Source organism: Halichoerus grypus, chromosome 6 (genome assembly GCF_964656455.1).
Source record: "Halichoerus grypus chromosome 6, mHalGry1.hap1.1, whole genome shotgun sequence".
Taxonomy (NCBI): Eukaryota; Metazoa; Chordata; class Mammalia; order Carnivora; family Phocidae; genus Halichoerus; species Halichoerus grypus.
Window position 1 is genome coordinate 28,767,679 of NC_135717.1, and position 23,858 is coordinate 28,791,536.

Here is a 23,858-nt window from a genome sequence, read left to right on the forward strand (position 1 = left end):
AAATCTTTTTGTTCCCCGGATTATCAGTACTTTATACACATAACTTTCTTACATTTATCTGAATTTTTGCCTTCTAGGCCATTAAGTGGATTTCAAGTATGACAGATTTCTGTGAAAATACTGTGTCTCTAGGTTTTGTTTTATTGCTTTATTCGTATTTTGAATAATACTCTTTTAATATAATTCATTTTGATTAACAGAATCCAGAATATTGGAGAACAAGGTCATATAGCTTTGCTGGGGCATAGTCTGGGAGCTTATATTTCGACTCTGGACAAAGAGAAGCTTAGAAAACTTATGACCAGGATACTTTCAGACACTACGTTATGGCTATGCAGAATTTTCAGGTAAGGACATAATATGAGTTGGCTACAGACTGTTTTCTGGAGCTCTGCTACCTAAGTTCATGTCTGCTTCTTCCCCTTCCTCTTGAAGGGTTGCTTAATCTCTGAATATCTCAGTTTCCCCATCTGTTAAATGGGGAGAACAATATTTATGTTATGGTATTGTTACGAGGATTAAATGAGCAAAAGAATAAGAGTATGTCAAGAGCCAAGAACATAAGCACATATAGTTTGGATAATGTCAGAGTTACTTGTTTTTAGGATTCCTGCTTGGCATATGTTGATAGAAGATAGAGTAGGAAAGTGCTTCAAGTATTTTTAATCAAAATACTAGCTTGTGCTTTAGTAGAAGGGAAATGCTGCCATAAGGAATTTGAGTGTGTGTTATGAAATTGAAATTTGCTTTATGCTGTGATAATGTTGGCATTATTAAGGAATTATAGCAGGTAAGGAAGACATAGGACCAGTGGTATTTTTGTGTTTATGCTGTTACTTTTAAAGAAAAGGAATGTTTGCCTAACCCTGTAAGATTTAACTTGAGAGACTCGCTTTCACATGTTGGGAAAGAGTATAAGTTTGCCTAACTGTATTGCAAAGGAGAAATTTTCTTCTAATATTCCACCACCTGTAATTGACATTCTCTCTCCTTTTCTAGAAAGCAGACCAAGAAGAGTAATCGGCCCCAGGCAGATAATAGTGAAAGCAAAAGTTAGGCTGCCTAGCATTTTTGACAATTTTATTCACTTCGGATGTTTTAGGGCTGAAATGCTAAGACTGAGCCACCCAGGTACCCTTCCTCTGTTCTTTATAACCTCCAGCTGTAAGGTGTAGTCAGCCATCTAAGATGAGGGTGGATCCCTATCTTCCTTTGACTGTTCTAGGTGACAATTTCTAGGTTAAGAAAATAATTACTTCCAGGATTGTAAGATTAGGATTGTAAAATCAAGAGTTAACCAAAGATAAGACCATACTGATATATGGCTATCTCTTAACAGGTATGAAAATGGCTGCGCTTATTTCCACGAAGAAGAAAGAGAAGGACTTGCAAAGATTTGTAGGCTTGCTATTCATTCTCGTTACGAAGACTTTGTAGTGGATGGTTTCAATGTGTTATATAACAAAAAACCTGTCATATATCTTAGTGCTGCTGCTAGGCCTGGCCTGGGCCAGTACCTTTGTAATCAGGTAATGTGGTATACAGTGGATATTTTAAAGCAATTGTGTTTTGTTCTGTCCTGAACCTTTATAGTGTGTAGACCCATTTCTTTAGTTGCAGTTTTTTTCAAATGAAAAGAAACATATGCTTGTTTTGTCATTATCAGAAAATATATAAAGGTATATTAATTTTCAGATATATATGTGTGTGTGAAAAAAATATATATATATATTAGCGCATGCACACGCAAGTAGGGGTAAAGGGAGAGGGAGAGAGGGAATCTTAAGTAGGCTCCATACTCAGCGTGGAGCCTGACATGGGGCTCAGTCCCACAACCCTGAGATCATGACCTGAGCTGAAATCAAGAGTTGGACACTTAACTGACTGAGCCTCCCAGGCACTGTGTGTGTGTGTGTATTTTTTTAGTTGCCCAAAGGCAACCACAGTCAACGTTTTTTTTCCCCAGACTTTAATCAAAGAGTTTTTACATGGTTATGTGTTTTTACATGGTTATGTCTGGCTTTTTTCACTTAGTGTTATAACAGGTACATATGCTGTTTCAACAGTTCCTCCAAGTACAGTTTATTTTTAATATCTTCATAATATTCCTTCAAGTGACAGTATGGTATTTTAACTACTGTTTCCCTTTTGGGCAATTAAAATGTTCACATTCTTTTATTTTCTCTAACCATTTTCAGGTAATGCTCTTTGCGTAGGATTATTCTAGACATCTTTGTGTGTAAAGCTTTTTCTACATTTAGAAAATACTTTCTAGATTATATTATATAGATTTTCAGAGTCTATCTAGAATTGGTAGATCAAAGAACATTACCATTTTTTTTTTTTTTTTTTTTTTTTTTTTTTTTTTTTAAGATTTTATTTATTTATTTGACAGAGAGAGAGATAGCGAGAGCAGGAACACAAGCAGGGGGAGTGGGAGAGGGAGAAGCAGGCTTCCCGCCGAGCAGGGAGCCCGATGCGGGACTCGATCCCAGGATCATGGGATCATGACCTGAGCCGAAGGCAGACGCTTAACGACTGAGCCACCCAGGCGCCCAGAACATTACCATTTTTGAATTTCATGGTACATGTAGCCCAATTAGGGGGCTACAAAAAAATGTTCAGCCTCTTGGCCAACATTGTTTTAAAACCCATAGGATTGGAGGGTTTGTCTTTCGTAAGATGGAGGAATCCTGGGGTGACACATGGGGGAAACTCTGGGACCTAAGTTGATTATGAGCTGTGGTCACTGGTGGCAAGAAATTTTGTCCTCTTTTTTTGTTGTTTTTTTTTAAGATTTTACTTATTTATGAGAGAGAGCAGGGGGAGGAGCAGAGGGAGAGGAACAACAGACTCCATGCTGAGCGCGGAGCCCAACACGGGGCTCGATCTCACAACCCTGAGATCATGACCCGAGCTGAAACCAAGAGTCAGATGCTTAATTGCCTGAGCCACCAGGCACCCCTTATGTCCTCTTTTTGAGTGTGTATAGAATGAGCAGATTTATAATATCCTTACAGGAACCTGGAACAAATTACTTCCTGAATATCTACTACAGGCCAGGTTCTTATGGACCCAAAGTTGTCTTGGACAGCAATCCAATCTTCAAACTCCGTATGGGGGTGGGGTGTACCTGGCTGGCTCAGTCACAAGAGCATGTAACTCTTGATCTCAGGGTCATGAGTTCAAGCCCCACACTGAGTGTAGAACTTACTTAAGAAAAAAAAAAGCTATATAAAGGTATTTTGTTAAGTGAGAAAGGCAGATGGCAAAATAGTATATATAAGATGGTCATATTCATGTTTTTGAAAGTGTTTATATGTGAGGCGCCTGGTTGGCTCAGTCAGTGGAGCATGCGACTCTTGATCTCGGGGTCGTGAGTTCAAGCCCCACGTTGGGCACAGAACTTGCTTTAAAAAAATAAAGTGTATATGTATATGTTTTTCATACCCAAAAAATATTTATATAAATACTTAGAAAATATTTAGAAGGTTTTTTTTTTTTAAAGATTTTATTTATTTATTTGAGAGAGAGAATGAGAGAGACAGAGAGAGCACATGAAAGGGGGGAGGGTCAGAGGGAGAAGCAGACTCCCTGCTGAGCAGGGAGCCCGATGCGGGACTTGATCCTGGGACTCCAGGATCATGACCTGAGCCGAAGGCAGTCGCTTAACCAACTGAGCCACCCAGGTGCCCCCTAGAAGGTTTTATACTAACCTCTTAACAGTAGTGGCTTGATGGCTTATGGGGTGGGAGGGCATTTTCACTTAATTTTTTTATTTTTATTTTTTTGAAGATTTTATTTATTTATTTGACAGAGACACAGCGAGACAGGGAACACAAGCAGGGGGACTGGGAGAGGGAGAAGCAGACTCCCAGCTGAGCAAGGAGCCCGATGCGGGACTCAGTCCCAGGACCCTGGGATCATGACCTGAGCCGAAGGCAGACGCTTAACGACTGAGCCACCCAGGCGCCCCGGCATTTTCACTTTAAACTTCTTTATTTTTTATTGTGTGTTTTACTTGGGCTTCAGTTTCATAATTTAAAAAGAAAGGGAAGAAAGTGTGCTCATTAAATTTTTGGTCTTGAAATGGTGCTACCAGGTCTTAGTTACACAGAACACTATGCTGCAACTGTTTAAAAATTTCTAAGACTATAAACTCCTCAAGGATTTGGAAGCTAAAAATAAAGAATATAAAATTTATTTGATAATTACTATCTCCATTCATAACACTGACTTCGTTTCTTTTAAGAAATGTACATCTGCTGATCCATATTTATTGCTTCTTAGGGAGTGGGTGGATCCATAAATGAGATCCTGTTCTTTGAATGCCTTTTGCTGGTGTTATTTATTACTAATGCTTGGAGGAAGGATCCTAAATTATCTCCCAAAATGCTTAGAGCTTGGTTATTTCTTGGTTTGGAAAAGTGTTTTTATTTTTTGGTATATTCTAGAATATAACAAAGATACTCATTTAGAACATGAGTTGATAGTTACTCATTTCGTTGACACAGAGAATATTACATTGTCTGTATCTTCTTATAAGAATCTCAGCGCCTGGGTAGCTCAGTCCGTTAAGCATCTGCCTTCGGCTCAGGTCATGATCCCGGGGTCCTGGGATTGAGCCCTGCATCAGGCTCCTTGCTCAGCCAGGAGCCTGCTTCTCTCTCTCCCTCTGCCCCTCCCCTGCTTGTGCTGTCTCGCGAGTGTGCAGTCTCCCAAGTAAATAAATAAAATCTTTAAAAAAAGGATCTCTGCTCCTGGAAATTCACCCTTTTTTTAAACTTGACTTTCTAGATGTCCTTCAACATCTGTTTATAATATTAAGAGTTCCTAAGGAGAGAGATTGTTTAAAAAAGAGTAATTGTGACTTTTCTTAGAGCCACATTCTTTAGGGGGCATAAATGAATGGTGACAAAGCTCTTTCTTACGAAATTGTATGTTTCTTCTTGCAGCTCGGGTTGCCCTTCCCCTGCTTGTGTCGTGTGCCATGTAACACTATGTTTGGATCCCAGCATCAGATGGTGAGTTCTCTTTTTGGTTTGTAAAATAATACGGAATTGTGTTTTGAAACTGTGTCTTCCTTTCAACTGAATTCTGTTTGCTGGCCTCCAGATAATTATTAGCTTGTTCATTTATCGCTTATATCTTCCTATTGTATAATATGTGCTTACGGGTTTGAATGTCCATGAAGATTGGCTGGCATATAGGTCAGAAGCACCTGCCTCTTAAGGAATCTTGTCATTACTATATCACCTGCTTTAAGTAGAAACATGGGAGTCCAGTTAAGCACCAGAAATTTCTTCTAAAGCTCGTCCTTTGAAAGGTTATCATTGTCTGGCTTTGTGAATGGCAGATTTTAAAAATGTGGGATTGGAATTGGATTCTGCTTTTTTTCCTTAATTTAAAAAAATTTTTTAATTTAAATTCAATTAACATAGTGTATTATTAGTTTCAGTGGTAGAGTTCAGTGATTCCTCAGTCTTATATAACATCCAGGGCTCATTACATCACGTGCCCTCCTTAATGCCCATCACCCAGTTACCCCATTCCTCACCCACCTCCCCTCCAGCAACCTTCAGTTTGTTTCCTATGATTAAGAGTCTCTTATGGTTTGTCTCCCTCTCTGATTTCATCTTGTTTTATTTTTCCCTCCCTCCCCCAATTCTGCTTATTTTTAGACATTCAAGTGTTAAGCCTTCCCATACTGAAGCCAGAAACAAAAGGGATAGGTTTTAGGGTTCCGTGTTTCTTTTTCCAAGGTAGTTTGATCTTCTGGTTTGGATACATCAATGAGTAATATTAGAGATAAATTTTTGGCTATTTTGGGGGGGGGTGGATTGGGAGAATATTTTTTTAAACACTTAACTAGAGAAATATTTGTCCGTATATATGCAGTTTTTAACTTTGATCTCATTTAACTGATTTTTGTAGTTAGTCTTCAAGGGAAACTATTTGATTTTTATCTCTGTGATTAGAGAAAATAGAAAAATGGTCAAGAATAAGAATTGAGGGGCACCTGGATGGCTCAATTGGTTAAGCATCCGACTTTTGATCTCAGCTCAGGTCTTGATCTCAGGGTCATGAGTTCAAGCCCTGTGTTGGGCTCCACACTGTGTGTGGAGCCTACTTTAAAAAAAAAAAAAACTGATTTACTGATTTGCATGATTAATTTTGAGAGTCATCTGCTTCTTTTGAAAGTTCTAATTTTTTATTGTATAGCTTTTATGCTAGTTGCTTCATGTTTTTGTGGTTTGCCTTTTCATCTAGGATGTTGCCTTCCTGGAGAAACTGATTAAAGATGATATAGAACGCGGAAAACTGCCCCTTTTGCTTGTAGCAAATGCTGGTAGGTATTATGAACTGAATCTCCCATTTTAGACATATGAGAGAAAGACTAGGTACTTAGCCTAAAAAAAAAGTCTAAAGAAATGTTTGTGCACCACATGTTTAAGGTGGTTTGTGTCAGCATCGTGGTGAGAATTACAATACTACACTTAGCTCCTTAGATTCCCTTTAATTGTTGGTTTGTTTGGGGAGTTATTTTGTTGATGTGTGTCCTTTCTCATTTAGGTTGTAAGTACTTCTCTCTTTTGTGTGCCTCCTTTCTAAATTGAATTTTAAAATGTCATACTTAAATGTGCACCTTGAGCATGGCAGTTCAACAACCACTTTCTGCTGTGCTTCCCTCATCGTATTCAGCATTGTTCTTGGAGCTCCAGACAGTGCATAAGGCAAGAAAAATAATGACATGACACACATACTAGAAAGAATTAACTGTCTTTACTTGCAGATGGCCTGATTATCTAGATAGAAAGTCCTAAGGAAACTACAGAAAAGCCATTAGAACAATAAGCAAATTGATCAAGGGTTGCAGGATTTCTGTATACCAGCAACGAACCATTGAAATTGAATTAAAAATGCCATTCATAATAGCATCAAAAAAATGAAAACTTTATGGATAAATTTAACAAAATATATGCAAGATTTGTACACTGAAAACTACAAATATTGCTGAGAGAAATTCAAGAAAACCCAAATGAATGGAATGATACAGGATATGTACCTGTGGAAAGACTCAATATTATGAAGTCTAATTTCCCCAAATTAATCTGTAGATTGTACAGATCAGCCCCTATCAAAATTTCAGCAGGCTACAATTTCTTACAGAAGCTGATAAGCTGATTCTGAAATTTATATGGAAATACAGAGGATGTGACGGATAGCCAAAATAATTTTGAAAGAGAACAAAATTCAAAGACTTAGGCTATCTGGCTTTTAGACTTAATATAAAGCTACAGATAATCAGGACACTGTGGGATTAATTGAAGACAGTAGAGTTTAGAAATAGACTCACATGTATAGGGTCACTTCACTTGTTACAAAGATGCCAAGGTATTTCAAGGGAAGAAAAGTGGGTCTTTTCCACCAGTGGTCTTGGAACTAGCGGATATCCACATGGGAAAAAAAAATTGAACCTTAACCCTTACCTCACTCTATATACAAAAATCCGTTATGAATGATTTATTGACCTAAACCCTGCAAAGGAACCACTTGCATTGGTTGTGTTTGTTGGCAGTTGGTGAGGGTATGCAACCTTATCAGGTGGGATTCTGTTAACTGGGAGTTTAGGATGGTCGGGAGAATGCACGAGTTCCATTTTACTCATGCTCTGTGAAGAGGGAGCCGCCTACCCAACCTGTAGTGTAAACAGATTCATCAACGGGACAGGTTAAAGCATTCAGTATATTTAAACTGACTTTAGCATATTAAAACAAAGAACCTCTCGTATTGGGTTAAAAAAAAACCCTGCAAATTTATCTATGTACACTTATAATAGACATACCTAAATAAAAACCCAGAAAATGACAAAAAGCAAGTGTGGAAAAGGGTATCTTGGGCACATAGTGACAGAACGAAAGTACTGTAGCCGTGTTAGTGTGAGATAAGTAGACTCCACACTAATTATATAAATTCATATAATCCACTAAGACATAGTAGTTAAGAATGCTGATGAACGTAACTGAAAAATATAAAGGAAAACCTGAGGAAAAATTGATAAAATACAAGTATAAGTTGACAAACCCACCATCTTAGTGAGAGACTTGAATATATTTCTCCTGAAAGAACATCAAGTATATAGGAAAAAAAGCATATAGAGGTTTTAAGTAACAGTATTAACAAGCTTGCTTGTTACATACGTACATAAAATGGAGAATATGCACACTTAAGAATTTGAATTACCAACTTGTAAAAGTTGATTTTAGGGGCGCCTGGGTGGCTCAGTCATTAAGCGTCTGCCTTCGGCTCAGGTCATGATCCCAGGGTCCTGGGATCGAGCCCCGCATCGGACTCCCTGCTCCGTGGGAAGCCTGCTGCTCCCTCTCCCACTCCCCCTGCTTGTGTTTCCTCTCTCGCTATCTCTCTGTCAAATAAATAAATAAAATCTTCAAAAAAAAAAAAAAAAGTTGATTTTAAGCCAGTTCACATAGAAAATCTCAGTAAAACAGAATGTTACTTCCTTCTTCGAGATAACATATTTAAAAGCTTTTATCATGCTGTAAAGACTCAGAAAGTATTTGTTGCTTTTAGTATCCTTTTTTGTATGTTTTATCCTAGGAACTGCGGCAGTAGGGCACACAGATAAGATCGGACGTTTGAAAGAACTCTGTGAGCAGTATGGCATATGGCTTCACGTGGAGGGGTGAGTGGAGGGTGAGGTTGGCTCCGTGGTGGGCCTGCACGCAGTGCTCATCAAGAGTGGGCATCCAGGCTCTTATTTTGTTGTAACGTTTATCTCTAAGGGCTCGTTGGGTTCCATGGTAAAGGTAACAAAATAGCCCAAAGTGGCGTGAGCGAGAAGAGATTTTACTGGCTCACATAACTAAAAAGATGTGTTAGGATTATTTTAGGCACAGCATCAGCCAGGGCTCAGCATCTTCCTCTCCCCACCCTCTCCCCCAGTCACTTGGCCTAATTTCCTCTATGGTGCCTCCATCTATAGATAGACTTTCCTATTTTGGTGCAAAGTAGTTGCAGTGGCTCCAGCTTGCTTTCCAGGTTTGTGTCCTGAGGGTCACAAGTCCCAACAAAAGCCTCCTACTGAGCCCATCACCGTGGCCAGGGAAATGTAACACTTCCGTAGTTTCGGTGATTTGCCCACCTCTGGAGCAGGTGTCTCCTCCACCCAAAGCTGTGGTCTGGTGGAGGAGATTGGGGTGGTTTCCCAGAAGGGCTTAGGGGAGGATACGGGGCAGCTCCAGGAATCCATCACCAGCACACCATAGGAGCTGGGTTATTTTGTCCCTCTGGGAAAGAGTTGATGACTAGAAAATCTTTTATATGAAAGGTATAAAACAAGACACCCATTACATTACATCAGTAGGTTACATCCCCTGAAACACATTTGATTAAAGCGCATTTTCAAGGTTTTGCTGAAATTGGTATATGCCACATTTTCTGTTAATATAAACACTTATAACCTGGCTGAAAGACATTTAAATGTTGGCCTAAAACAACACAGCCTTTTTTTTTTTTTTTTTAAAGTATAAACTTAGTGAATAAGCAGCAATAAATAATTTGTGTTTTTTTTCCAGTGTGAATCTGGCAACCTTGGCTCTAGGTTATGTCTCCTCATCAGTTCTGGTATGTGATTGATTTACTAAATACTGTGTTTTTAAGAAGGAATTTAAAATCACTTAATCCCCGAGGCGCCTGGGTGGCTCAGTTGGTTAAGCATCCAACTCTTGATTTTGGCTCCAGTCTTGATCTCAGGGTCGTGGGTTCAAGCCTCATGTTGGGCTCTGTGCTGGGCATGAGCCTACTTTAAAAAAAAACAAAAACAATCCCTGATGGCTTTTCATGTTTTTATGAATGGAGGAGGGTGTTGGGTTTAGTGTATTCTGATGGTCTGTAACAAAAAGTTGTTTTCTCTCTGGTAGGCTGCAACCAAATGTGACAGCATGACCCTGACTCCGGGTCCATGGCTGGGTTTGCCGGCTGTCCCTGCAGTCACCCTTTATAAACACGACGATCCTGCCTTGGTAAGCTTACTCTCACTGGGAGGGACTGGGGAGTGGCTAATAATCATTAGCGAGTCTGGGAGCAAAATAGGGAAAAAGTGGAAAGTTTCCTTAATGCCACTTCTGTGACTTTTTTATCAAAAAAATGTTTCTGACGTAAGTGAAACAGTGCTGTATACGTTTTTTCTATTTATTCTCCTCATAGGCCCCCATGTGTATGAGGAACTTCTTATGGCATTATGACTGCGTAATATTCTGTTACTTAAATACTGCAATTTAATCATTCTCTGTTTGTCAACTTTTAGGATGTTTTCAAAATTTTGTTACTAAAATAATGAGCATCTTTCTGTATTTCAAATTATGTCCTTAGAATATGTCCCCAGAAGTGACGTTAACTATTAAAAGTAGTTAAAGCTCTTGATCCCTATTGTCTAGAAGGTTGTAACATATTTTTTCTAAGAAGTGGTTCTTAAGAGTAGATCAGTTAGTGATAGGCCTATGCAAAATAAGCTTTAAGTGATTCTTACTAAAACAGTTAATGTATTGCTCAGTCGATAATGGCCAGGTGTTTGAGGATACTCAGAACAGCCTTGGAAGGGGCTTCCTCTTGAGTGCCTGAGAGTTCTGGCTCTGGGACACGACCCATCTGGATTCTCATCCTGGCTTTGCCACACCTGAGCCATGAGCCCTTGAAAGCAAGTTCTCTGACCTAGGTTGTCTAGAATACTTGCCTCATGGGGCCGTTAGATGGTCAGATGAATAAGGCAAGCCAAGTGCCTGGCATAGCATCTAAACCGTACTAAGTGCAGAGGAAAATGGTAACTAGATAATTCTGCTGTGTGTCTTCACTGGCTTTGATCGCTAAAACCATATTGGCTTTTTTTAGACTTTAGTTGCCGGTCTTACATCAAACAAGCCAGCAGACAAACTCCGTGCCCTACCACTGTGGTTGTCTTTACAGTACTTGGGCCTTGATGGGATTGTGGAGAGGATTAAGCATGCCTGCCAACTGGTGAGTAGAAACCTCAAGTTTAAATGAGCCACCAGGGGCGCCTGGGTGGCTCAGTCGTTAAGCATCTGCCTTCGGCTCAGGTCATGATCCCAGGGTCCTGGGATTGAGTCCCACATCGGGCTCCCTGCTCAGCTGGGAGTCTGCTTCTCCCTCTCCCAGTCCCCCTGCTGTGTTCTCTCTCTCGCTGTGTCTCTCTCTGTCAAATAAATAAATAATCTTTACAAAAATAAAAATAAAAAATAAATGAGCCACCAGTACTCTGTGGCAAAAGCAGCGACGGAAAACTGCCTCATTGCCTCACCCACCATCCATGACCTTGTTGTCTGGATTTGGCTTCTCATAAGCAAGCAGATTGCATGCGTACATTTCCTGTGTGGAGTTCTGGGAGGGACTGCTGGGGTGTCCCAACAATTGTGGCCACATGAAATGAGATTAGATGAATGCCCATGTCAGCATAGGATGAGAAAAGAAGTCACAAGATGAGAGCCAAGGAGTGAAAGAAGCAAAAGGGGGCGGGAGGTAAATGTGGGCCCTGACTGGCTGTCTCTTGAGGGGGAAGGAAATATGGCCACTGGGGGTTGATGATGGATGGGCTGCATATTTTTAATACCAGCTGGCTTGGGCTCCCAAATGGCAGGGCTCTAGGGACAGTTCTATAATTCTCTTTCTGTATGAGGCGTTCTTGTGAAAATGTGTCATTATGCTCTAGTTTAGAAAGCAAAGAAAGTCATGTTTATGCAGTTTGAGCTGAGTCTGAAAGCTTGCCGACGCCTCTCTAAGTCTGTTGGCTTACGTGGTAGACGGGGGTGATGTAATAAGAGATTGTTAGGAGGACTGAATGAGCGCATACGTGTGAGGCTCTCACAGTAGTGCTTGATCACATGCAGATGGATTTAAAAATAAATCTTTGTTTTAAATGTGTTCTGTGGAATCAATACTTCCTCACATGTCATTTTTATGTTTAGGGGAAATTCGTATCTTTGTGTCACCGTAGCAGCTGTCTTTGGGTTTGTAATGTCAGGATCATTCATCCTGACACTCCTTTCTCATGCAGCAGAAACGCTGTAAATGAAGTTGTTTGATTTTTACATGAGATAATTTCAAGATTTGTGTTCATTAGGTTTACAAAAGCACATTTTTAAAAAAATTTTGTCACTGGACTGTCAGCTCACGTCTTGAGGTTTGGTTGTTCAGAAGGGGAGGCCTTTATTGCCGTGGTAACTTAGTCACTTTGGGGAAGGTCTGGGCATCAGGGGAGGGCTCTGCAATTCCCTTTGGCTTACAGAGCACAGGAAAATAATGAGACGTTAACTACCAAACTCTTGAGGTCACTGCAGCTCTGTCTTCCTGCAAGCAAACGCTGTAGCTGGTCACAGGACTGCTGACCACGTCTGATGGCCTGTCGCTGACTCCACGCTGCTCCCAGCATGTGGGAAACTGCCGGGGAATGTAGCACGTGTGGTCATCTGTACGTTCATGCCTCCTAGTCCATCTGTGGGGGCAGAAATCTGTATCCTCCTCCTCTGCTTCCTCCCATCATCCTCGTCGTCATTGTCCTCCTCATCTTCCTGGGAAGCAGTTAGTGAGCATTTACTCAGTGCGAAGCACTATGCCGCGCACTGCGCATGCACGGTTTCATTTGCACTTCCTAGGATATGAAGTCCACTGGTAACAGCATACTAAGAAGTAGTTTTCATGAGGGGTTTTCCAGTGTCTGACACTCAGTAAATAACTGCGAATAAATGAACCCCAACCCCATAACGTAGATGCTCTTTTATCCCCACATCAATAATGAGAGACCTCGGATTGAGATAATAATAGAACGATGAGGGGCGCCTGGGTGGCTCAGTCATTAAGTGTCTGCCTTCAGCTCAGGTCATGATCCCAGGGTCCTGGGATCGAGCCCCGCATGGGCTCCTGCTCAGCAGGAAGCCTGCTTCTCCCTCTCCCACTCCCCCTGCTTATGTTCCCTCTTTTGCTGTGTCTCTGTCAAATAAATAAAATCTTTAAAAACAACAACAACAACAATAGAACGATGAGGAGGTAGGTAGGTCATCACACAGACGTGATGCACACGGTGTTCTGGAGACTGTTTCTAGGCACCTGACACAACAACCCTGTCAGATAGCTACTCTCCTTATTTTATCATCGAGGGACCTGAAGCACAGAGAGGCTGAATAAGGTGTCCAAGGTCATAGCTAGTAAGTGGCAGATGGACTTACTCCTTATCCCACAGGTGAGATTTTGAACTCAGATGTGCTTATTCCAGACCCTGTGCTCTGAACAGCTCCTCATTTATCTTTGCTCTTCCTTCCCCAGTATCAGGTTCTGTGTCTTGCGCACATTTGCACTCAGTAGTTCTGTGGGGTTTTTTGAGCTATAATTGGCATATAACATTATATCAGTTTCGGGTGTACAACATGATGAGTCAATATTTGTGTACATTGGGAAATAATCACCACAGTTACAAGTCCAGTTAACACATGTCACCATACACTGTTACAGAATTATTTTCTCTTCTGATGAGGACTTTTAAGATTTACTCTTAGCAATTTTCAGATATGCAATATAGTGTTATGAACTATAGTCACCACACTGAACATGACATCCCTGTGACTTACTTATTTTACAACTGGAAATTTTTATCTTTAAGCCACCTTTACCCATTTTCCCCACTTCCCACCCCCTGCCTCTGGCAGCCACCAGTCTGTTCTCTGGATTTATGAGCCTGTGGGGTTTTTTGTTTTGTTTTAGATTCCACATATAAGTGATATCATACACTATTTGTCTTTCTCTTTCTGAGTTATTTCACTTAGCATAATGTCCTGAAGGTCCGTTCATGTTGTCACAAATGGCAAGATTTCATTCTTTTTTATGGTGAATAATACTTCCTTGTGTATGTATATTACATACCACATTTTCTTTATTCATCCATCCATTGATGGACACTCAGGTTGTTTCTACATCTTGGCTATTGTAAATAATGCTGTAGTGAACATGGGGGAGGGGGTGCAGATATCTTTTCAAATTGGTGTTTTTGCTTTGTTTGGATAAATACCCAGAAGTGGAATTGCTGAATCATAAGGTGGTTCTATTTTTAAATTTTTGAGGAACCTCCATACTCTTTCCATAGGGGCTATGCCAGTTTGCTTTCCTACCAGTAGTGCTCCGGGGTTCCCTTTTCTCCACATTCTTGCCCACGTTTGTTATTTCTTTTCTCTTTGATACTAGCCATTCTGACAGGTGTGAGGTGATATCTCATTGTGGTTTTGATTTGCATTTCCCTGATGATGAGTGATACCGAGCATCTCTTCATGTGTCTCTTGGCCATTTGGATGTCTTCTTTGGAAAAAAAATCTCTATTCAGATCTTCTCATTGTTTAATCAGATTTTGGTTTTTTGCTCTTGAGTTGTAGGAGTTGTATATATTTTGGACATTAACTCCTTGTCAGTTAAATTGTTTGCAAATATCTCCTCCCATTCAGTAGGCTGACTTTTCATTTTGCTGGTGGTTTCCTTTGCTGTGCAGAAGCTTTTTAGTTTGGTATAGTAGTTTGTTTTTGCATTTGTGGCCATGTACTGAGTAGGTTTTGAAAGAATGAATGACTTATGTTGCTAATATGACAAATTCACATATGTCTTATTAGAAAAAGCCTTTCTGGAAGCACTGCATGTAACTTGCAACCGAAAGATCGGGGAATGTTTGCAGTCGTTGAAAAGCAAGAATTGGCAGCCTACCTCAGGAGCCACCAAGTGACAGATGGCTTTATCTGCCTGAGATCCTTGTTTGCAGGCCTGCAAAGACCCTCCTAAAAACCATTTCTTAATATGTTGATCTAGGGAAATTATAATAAGTAATTATTAAATACATATAATTTAATGAAATTATAGTAATCATAAGCTGTTGTTTGTGTTTTGCAGAGTCAACGGTTACAAGAAAGTCTGAAGAAAGTGAACCACATCAAAATCTTGGTACGGTATATAATTTGATCTGTTTTTGAAGTAAATAGCTTAAGTTCAAGTTAGAATGATCTCCAGATTTGATGCATTTCAGTGTAATTGTGACAATTCTAGTAAAACCACATTCTTTGGAAGAGAATCATGCACATCCTGATGACCTAACTCTACAGAAAGCACAAACCCCAGAAATTTGTACCATTTGCTGAACCCCTTTGGTGCTTTTCATATAATCATTTGTAGTTTTATTCTGTTAAAATTTAGAAATGCACAAACACTGTTGACCACCTGACCAGTGATTTTAAAACACCCATCTTCCTGATATGAAAAGTCATTTTGTCTCTCACAATGTTTTGGATGACTTTTTCTGAAACCTTCTGACACTAGAGTTTTCATTTGCACAGAGTGAGGAGTAAGGAAAAGATAAGCAAGATGACCTTGCTCTTGTCTTCCCCTGGAATCTCCCTAAAAGATGCCAAACTCTATCAGAGAGTGCTGTCTAGGGGTAATTACCAGACAAGGAGATGAGGATTTAGCAGGGCTAATAACCAAGTATCAGTTCAGGCTTGAATGTTTTCATGTTTTGCTTCATTGTATTTTAGAATTTCAGAAAATATAGGTCAGATTCTAATTTAAACAGGGTCACTGGGTGCTGCAGGACACAGTTAAGTGCAAAACTAATACGTGAGTTAATTTGGGGTTCAAGTTAATAGCATTGATTTCCATTTTAGTACACAGTTTGCTTTAAGTGCCTGAGAGGGGGGCTGCTCAGCGTTGCCTTCAGAGTAGGAGCTTGGAGCCTATTCAGTTGACCTGAGATGACCCAAGTTCTAGTTTGGAAGAGGAGAGTGGCCCATTGGAGAAGCAGAGGGATGCATGTTAAGTCAGGAGACTTGGGTTCTCATTTCAGCCATACCACCGAGGCCCTGTGACATTGAGTCATTCTCTTAACCGCCTAAGCCTGTGAGCTCAGTTGTCAGTGAAGGTATGTTGGTTGGACTCCTTTAGTAAACAGAGAAGCCCAGACTATGGACTAGCATGAGCAAGATGGCAGGAATCAAGGCAGTGCTGGGCCAGTGGACTTTCTGTCCCTCCCTCGCTGAGCCCACTCGGGCTCTCATATCCTCTCTCCCTCCTCCTCCTCCAAGCTGGGAGATTCTGCTGGTGCTGGTTAATCACCAGTGGGTTTGGGGCATCTGTGTAAGGCCAGGGAACCCTGCTGCATCCCTCCCTCCAGTGGATGCTTTTCTCGGGAAAGGTACCAGCACCGGCCAACCCCGTGCAGCACTGAGCCTTCGGTAACAGCCCTCATCACAGCTGCCGGTGTGAGATGCGTGCCGTGTGCCGGGCACAGCGCTGAGCACGGGGGTTCTCTCATCTACCCCTCACCGTAGTCCCCTGCGTGTGTGCTCTTCCTTCTAGCTGGAAGCACTGTTCCTTTCCATTCTTTACAAGACTCGTTTCTTACCCTTCAGATCTTAGTTCAAATATCATGTCTTCAGGGCGCCTGGGTGGCTCAGTCGGTGGAGCATCCGACTTTTGATTTCAGCTCAGGTCATGATCCTCAGGGTCCTGGGATCAAGCCCCACATCGGGCTCCCTGCTCAGCAGGAAGTCTGCTTGAGGATTCTCTCTCTTCCTCTCCCTCTGCCCCTCCGCTGCTCACTCACACTGTCTCTCTCAAATAAATAAATAAATCTTTAAAAAAAAAACAAACCACCAAATATCATGTCTTCAGAGAGGCCTTGCCTGGCTGTCCTATGTGAGCCAGCCTTGCCACCGTCCATCACTCTGTCCCCTGGGTGTGTCCTTCATTTCTTACTACCTGAGACCATGTGTGTGTTCCTTGTCTGTTTTTCTTTGTAGAAGCTTAGTAAGCAGGGACTTCTGTCTTTTGGTTTTTTCATAGTGTGCCAAGTTTAGTATTTGGCCTAGAGTAGGTATTTAAGTGTGAATGAATAAATCTATCTGTGAGTTGGTCGCAGTGGCTGTCTCCTCCTTCCTGGTGAGGAAGCAGGCCCAGAGCAGTTCAGTGAGTTGCTCGGGCCACGCGGCTGTAGGACGCGGTGGAGCTGGCCTGTGTTCTGAGCCAGTGGGCCATTCTGTCCCCAGTCGGTTTTCAGGAGAACTTAGTATTTGTCCTGCTTCAGGGACTTGTTACAAAGGGCAGATCAGATAATGTATGAAAAAGCAAAGTGAAGATTGTAGGGCATCACAAAATCCTGGTCATTATTAAATGGCTTTTGCTCTTGCCACAGTTTTTGTGTGGTGTTCCCATAGATCCCCAGTTGTTGAGTCCTCACGGGACGTCACTGCGGTGGAGTGATGTTACTTCCGTCTCTCTTCGCTGTGGTTACGTGTCCCGAGTCCCATCATAGTAGGCGGCGGGGCCAGGACTTGAAGCCAGGGCGTCGGAGACGAGCTGTGTCTGCAGCACAGACGCGCTCCCCAGGCTCAGCAGCCCAGGGCCTCTTCCCGCCGCCGGGAGGCCTGGGGCAGCTGCTGGGTCCGTGGGCTGGCGCCGTCTTCCCAGCAGCCGAGTCGTGGGCTGCCTGCCTGCCTCTCCTGGGCCCGTGGGCCTCGTTCTAACCTTGGCACCTACGGGGGGGAGTCTAATATTTCACCCTTACCCCTGAAAACCGCAGAATGCCCCCAGGCACCGTTTACGTCTCTGCTGGCCTTTAAGATCGTCTCCGTCCTTAGGGTCCTGCTCCTTCGACCGTGGTCGAAAATCCTCAGATTTTCTAAAACTCCTGCTTGGGACTTGTGCTTATTAAACTTGAGGGTTCTTTTTTTTTTTTTTCCTGATCAATTCTGTCAACTTTGTTTTTGCAAATATGACCTCTTTCTCCGGTCTTACCTCTGGACGTTGAGTTGGCAGCGTAGTGAACCTCGCCGCTCCGTGTGCCATGCGCCCCTCTGACACGTCCCAGCGCCGCCTCTTTGCCGCTGCCTCATGAGCTTCGCCAGGCCTTTCTTTGCTCCTGAGCTGCCTGGCATCTGCGTCAGCCATTCGCTGGGCTTTTACTTTCCATGACTTCTGCCTTCCAGCATGTTCTTTCTAGTTCTTATTCAAGTCGGTGCCTCCTTTTCAGTCATCCTTTTTTTTTAATTGTTCCTGGTCTTCATTTTTCTATTTGAGCATGGTTGCTACCATCTATTTCTGAATTTCTGATTGTTGCTTTATTATTTCAGTTCTTGGATCACCCCTGGACCGTGTCTGCCGACTCCTGCCTGTGTGGGTGTGTCATAACTTGTCACTGAGAGCTAGGTGTTTTTGCCTGTGTGACTGGCCCAGGTCCGTCCGTCAGTTCCACAGCTTTAGGACTCCTGTGCCACATGGGACATCAAGGCCTCTGTGGTGCACACCTACCTGATGCTTTGCTCTCTCATGAGAGAATTTTTTTCTCCCTCTGTAGACAGAGCCTCAAGTGGCGGTAAGCCCTCTTGCTGGTCAGCGGGTTGGAGTTTTTCTCTCCCTCTTTTCACCTGGAGCATCCTTCAAGGGTCCCGGATTTATGTGCCCTTTACTGCCATGCGCACATGGGCCTGAAGACTCTAGATGTTAAAGCCAGGTTCCCATACCTGCTCCCCTCCCTCCAACCCCTGCTCAGCCAACAATATTCTTTGCTTTCTCTTCTTTTCTAGATTTACTGTTTTTGTGAGCCTAGCCGTGGTTTAAAGTTTTTTTGGTTATCAGGTTATTTAATTCAGCATTTCAGTCTGCCATGTGCTAGAAGCAGAATTCTGTGTACATAACCCTGGACAGTATTTCTCATACACTGACATTTGAGACCACCAAGCTCAAAGAAATAGGAAACCAAAGACTGTATTAAACTATATATAGAAATCTCGGCACTCAAATCATCCTGACTTATCCTAAGTGAGGATGGGGGAATGGCTGTAGAATTTTGTTGCTTTTGTTTCTGTTTCCTTCTTGGGTTTACTCTATTCTATTTAGATATTAAGCCCCTCCAGCTTTAAAAGTATTAATAGATTTATTTGTTTATGTGAAAGTCAGAGGAGATGATAGGTGAGCACAGGAATCAGCTCAATAAGTTGGTAGATTGGATACACATCTTGCTTGATCTGAATCACATCCAAAGGCAGGCGCTTAACCGACTGAGCCACCCAGGCGCCCTGGAAAATAGGTTTTATGACTAGAATTGTTGAATGCTGAGATCCTCTGTCCCTGTGTGTCATATTCTGTCAAGGGCATTGCTGTTCCCTTTGTATCCTGACCCTGTGGTGGAGCTGAAGGCCAGCTGTGTGTTTGTTCAATGGTGAGCATGAACTTCATGCTGGCTTATCTTAATGCAGTGAATGTTTTTGTCTGTAATGAAATCCATTAATGAAGTTAGTCATCTGACCCCTGTCCCGAATATAAGGACCATTTCAGTGATTGAGAAAATATGAAGCTTCAGAAGCTCTAGACTGTGTTTATCTTCTTGCCAGCAGGACTTACATCCTGTTCTGAGAGTTTTACAAACTGAGAAGAATACTATGTCTGTGAATATAAAATATGTTGCAGTCAGGGGCACCTGGGTGGCTCAGTCGGTTAAGTGTCCCAACTCTTGGTTTTGGCTCAGGTCATGATCTCAAGAGTCGTGAGATCGAGCCCCATGTCGGGCTCCATGCTGGGCATGGAGCGTATTCTCCCCACCTCCCCAACACCCCCCCCCCCCCCGCTTTCTCTAAAATCTTAAAAAAAGTTGCAGTCAGTCCTGCTTGAGTTAGGATAATTTCTAGATTCTTGAAAGCTTCAGCTCTCCCAACACTGATTCTGGTTATACTTTTTCCTTGCCTCCTTTGATCTTTAATGGCAGGCTTATGTTTATTATTATTATAGTTTTCTCCTGCTTTAATTTCAGCGTGCCAGTGTCAGATGTTATAATTCAGCAGTGTATTCTTAGAACCAGCTTAGAATTATTTCTAGGAATTTTACTAAACCCTTGATGGTTGTTTCTGTAGCAACTGAAATTAACCTTTGAATTTTACGTGTTTATTAAGAAAATATGCTTATCTCTAGCCTGTTTTTCCAAACTCACTGTTTTATTTTGCAGGTGTTGGGGTTTAATGTTACTTGGTAATATCAGATTGATTTTTCAGGTGGAAGATGAGCTCAGCTCTCCAGTAGTGGTGTTCAGGTTTTTCCAGGAATTACCAGGCTCAGGTAAGGGATTCTAAAAAAGAGTTATTTTTGTACTTGTGTTTAAGGGCTTTGAATTTTAAACCATTTCAACAGATATAGTCTAAAATATTTAGACTACTAAAATCTTCAGTCATCGTTTCAGAAAATGTTAATAATTTTTAGCCTGATTTTGGCTCAGGTCATGATCTCCACCCTGGGTGTAGAGCCTGCTTAAGATTCTCTCCCTCTCCTCCTGTCCCTCCCCACCCCCGCTCTTGTGCATGTTTGCTCTCTCAAAAAAAAAAATTTATAATAATTTTCACAAAAACTCCCGGCCTAAATGCCTTAGCATTTTACTGATAGTTTCCTGTGATCAAACCAGTGGTTTCCAAATGCCAGTCCCTGGACTAGTGCTAGAATGAATGGGTAAGAGTCCCTTGAAAAGAGAGATCTGGATACGTATGTATATACAACCTAGTGAATCAGAGTCGCTTCCCAGACCCTTCAGTATCTTACTATTTCTATTGAATTAAGTCCAAGCTCTGTACCTTGTGAGGCCTGTGGGGTCTAGCCTTTGCCATTTTCTCTGACTTCTTTTTAGGCCACCTCTTCTCTTGATCATTGCTTTAGTCAGATTGGTCTTCTCTGAGTTTCTAGAACATTCTGCACTGTCCTAGAGCAAGACCTTTGCACTTGCTGTTCCCTTTGCCTGAAGCACATTGCCCTTCACTCTTCTTCTGGCTGGCTCCCTGTCACCAGGTCTCCATAATGTCCAGCCTCCTCAGAGAGGCCTTCCCTGTCTGTCCTGTCTAAAGCGACTGTATCAGAGGCCCTACCTTTTTTCATGGCACTAGCAACAGTATATGGTGATTTCATTTCTTTCTTTACAGTGTTTCTTCAATAGAATATAAACAGCAGGATGCCAGAAACCTTGTGTGCCTTATATCCCACGTGCCCAGCACAGCACCTGGCACAAGCAGGCACCCAGACCATTTGAATGAAAGGAGGATAATTCTGTTGTGAGGCCCACTCTGGGTGCTCTTGGGTTCCCTGATTTACCTCACGCAGTGGTTGATAGACTAGTTGGTAACTGAAAATGTTATACTTTCATTTCCTCTCAAAGTTCTTGAAAGAAAGACTTTTTTTTTTTTAAGATTTTATTTATTTGTCAGAGAGGGAGAGCACGAGCAGGGGGAGCGGCAGAGGGAGAAGCAGGCTTCCCACTGAGCAGGGAGCCCGATGCGGGGCTCGATCCCAGGACCCCCAAAAAAGACTTCTTAAATGAAACTAAGAATTCTGTTTGTGAGACTATATTCAAGCATTATATTTTTCATGAGGAAAAAAGTTGTGGAAGCTTAAGATACACATTTTCAAGAAATTTTAGTTGTGGTAAAGAAAAGTTTACCATCTTATGTGTATAGTTCAGTAGGGTTAAATATATCCACATTGTTGTCCAACAGCTCTCCAGAACATTTGCATCTTGCAAAACTGAAACTCCATACTCATTACACGCTACTCCCCATTTCCGTCCTCCCTCCCTCCCAGCCCCTGGCAACCACCATCTACCTACTGTCTCTGAGTTTGACTCCTGTGGGTACCTCATATCCGTGGAGTCAGGCGGCATGAGTCTTTGTAACTGGCTTATTTCACTTAGTGTAATGTCCTCAGGGTTCATCCATATTGAGCTTGTGAGAGAATTTCCTTGCTTTTTAAAGATGAGTAACGCTACATTGCATGTATACGCCATGTTTTGTTTCCCCATTTATTGTGAGGTAGACATTTTAATTTCTGTAATATTTGAGACTTCTCTCGGGTTCTGTTGGGAGCTCAGTGAAATAAGGTTTGAGGGGTGTGTATGGAGCTGTGTTTCTAGAAGGTGAATCCCCTCTCTGTGTTCTGGTGTCAGATCCAGTGCTTCAAGCCGTCCCCGTGCCCAACATGGCACCTTCGGCAGTCGGCCGGGAAAGACACTCGTGTGATGCGCTGAATCGCTGGGTAAGAATGGCGGTCGTGTGCTCTTTCTTCTCCACCCCAGACGGGGTAACACGTGCTCACGTCCGGGACGTCAGCCCCTGGGAGGGACACTCCTGTGGAGGTACCGGGCCTCCCTCTAGGGCTCTTCCTCGGGTCACCGCTCCCCGTTCTGCGTGACATCAGGCACGGCCTTCCAGCATGACCCCTGCAGGCGACCCTTCCCTGGCTGCTGAGGCCGGACGGGGGCCGCGCCGAGCGGCTGTGGTGGCGTCAGAGGGCGCATGAGCCGGAGCCCCCGAGCGCCGGCCGTCGGACAGCAGGGACCGGGGGCGCTGGGCTCCGGCTGCCTCTCGGCGCTGAAAGCGTGCCGCCGGGACTGTTGTGTGAAGACTGTTGTAAACCGTGTCGGGGTGCCCGCCACAGCCGCGTCGGCCCTGGTGTAGCGTGCCGTCATGCCCCCGGCGGCTTGGGTGAGTCCGTTAGGATCCATCGTGCAGCGACGTCCAGAACAGCCAGAATCAACCATGTAGCTGGACGTTTAGGGCAGGAAGGAAATGGTCATCATTAACGTACGTGAAAAGCTGCAGGTTACCGCCCAGCATGAACAGTGGTGTGTTTTATGGCGATAGAAAACACGCAGGGACCCAGGATGGGTCTGTCAGACGTCAGCAGTGGGCGCTTCTCAGTGGTGTGTTGCGGGTGATTTTTATTTTAATCTTTCAGTTTACCTGTATTTCCTAGATTTTTCTACACTGCAGTTGTATTTTTTAGTAACAAAAAGTGTAAAATTTTTAGTCCATTTAAAAAGAAGTGGCCATAAGTATGCAAAGAGAATCAAAAGACTCCGGGAGCCTCCGGGGCCTGGGGCCGAGTGGGTGAGGGTAGGTGCGAAGACCGGGGAGGCCGTCCCTGGGGGAACCTCCTCATTGTGCCCTTGTCCCTGCAGCTGGGAGAGCAGCTCAAACAGCTGGTGCCCGAGAGCGGCCTCACGGTCATGGATCTGGAAGTGGAGGGCGTGTGCATCCGGTTCAGCCCTTTGATGACAGCAGCAGGTAACCGGTCTCTGTGGGTTGCCCTCCCTCGTTCTGGAAGTGACAGTGACATGTCCATGAAAGTCCGGGCGGTGGTTCATTTGCTTTTCCTTGGGATACTCTGCCCTCTTTGAAGACGCTTTTTCTTTGCCTTTGGGCTACATTTAGGTAGATGAGCTTTCCAGGGTAACGTCTCAGAAATACTTCTACGGTCACTTGAGCTTCCCTGTGTTTTGGTGTCTTGTGACCCTTCGCTGTCTCCGCCGTGGCGCTCCGTCTGCCCGGGAGAAGCACCTGTGGGGCTTTGGGCTCCCAGCAGCTGGGCCGCCTGCGGAGACTCTGGGCTGCGGGGAGCGGAACCTGCTCAGGGCTCCCCTGACAGTTCAGACAGACCGCGAAGGTGGAGGCCACCGTTTTAGACGTTTGAGAAAGCGGGACAGCTGCAAGTACGTGGGCTTTTACGACAGAACGTCCTGGGTGCGCGTCCAGACCTGCTCCCCGCTCCCCGCTCCCGTGTCGTAGCGGTGCGGGATCCCGTCCGTGAAGTGCCTTAGGTGCCCGCCTCTGGGCCGTGGGACTGAACAGCCCGCTAACAAGATACATTAAAAACTGACGATGCTTTAGTTCTGAGATGATTTAAAGATTTTTCAGAAAATCTTTGATTTTTTTTTTTTTAATGAGATTTTTAACATTTTGGGGAAGATAATTGCTGGAAGATCTCAAAGTAGGGGG

General features: G+C 43.1%; 1 protein-coding gene across 5 annotated transcripts in view; it reads left to right on the plus strand.

Annotated features, from left to right (window-relative positions):
- Window positions 1–23,858, plus strand: part of PDXDC1 (pyridoxal dependent decarboxylase domain containing 1) — a 49,672-nt gene that overhangs the window by 19,249 nt on the left and 6,565 nt on the right. For all 5 annotated transcript variants that reach the window (XM_078074779.1, XM_036089168.2, XM_036089166.2 and 2 more), the window contains 12 exons: window positions 201–347; window positions 1,340–1,529; window positions 4,956–5,024; window positions 6,271–6,349; window positions 8,620–8,704; window positions 9,597–9,645; window positions 9,942–10,043; window positions 10,909–11,034; window positions 14,956–15,006; window positions 20,100–20,163; window positions 22,028–22,116; window positions 23,042–23,147. In XM_078074779.1, the coding sequence (XP_077930905.1) occupies window positions 201–347; window positions 1,340–1,529; window positions 4,956–5,024; window positions 6,271–6,349; window positions 8,620–8,704; window positions 9,597–9,645; window positions 9,942–10,043; window positions 10,909–11,034; window positions 14,956–15,006; window positions 20,100–20,163; window positions 22,028–22,116; window positions 23,042–23,147 (1,157 nt within the window). The remainder of the gene's footprint in view (window positions 1–200; window positions 348–1,339; window positions 1,530–4,955; window positions 5,025–6,270; window positions 6,350–8,619; window positions 8,705–9,596; window positions 9,646–9,941; window positions 10,044–10,908; window positions 11,035–14,955; window positions 15,007–20,099; window positions 20,164–22,027; window positions 22,117–23,041; window positions 23,148–23,858) is intronic.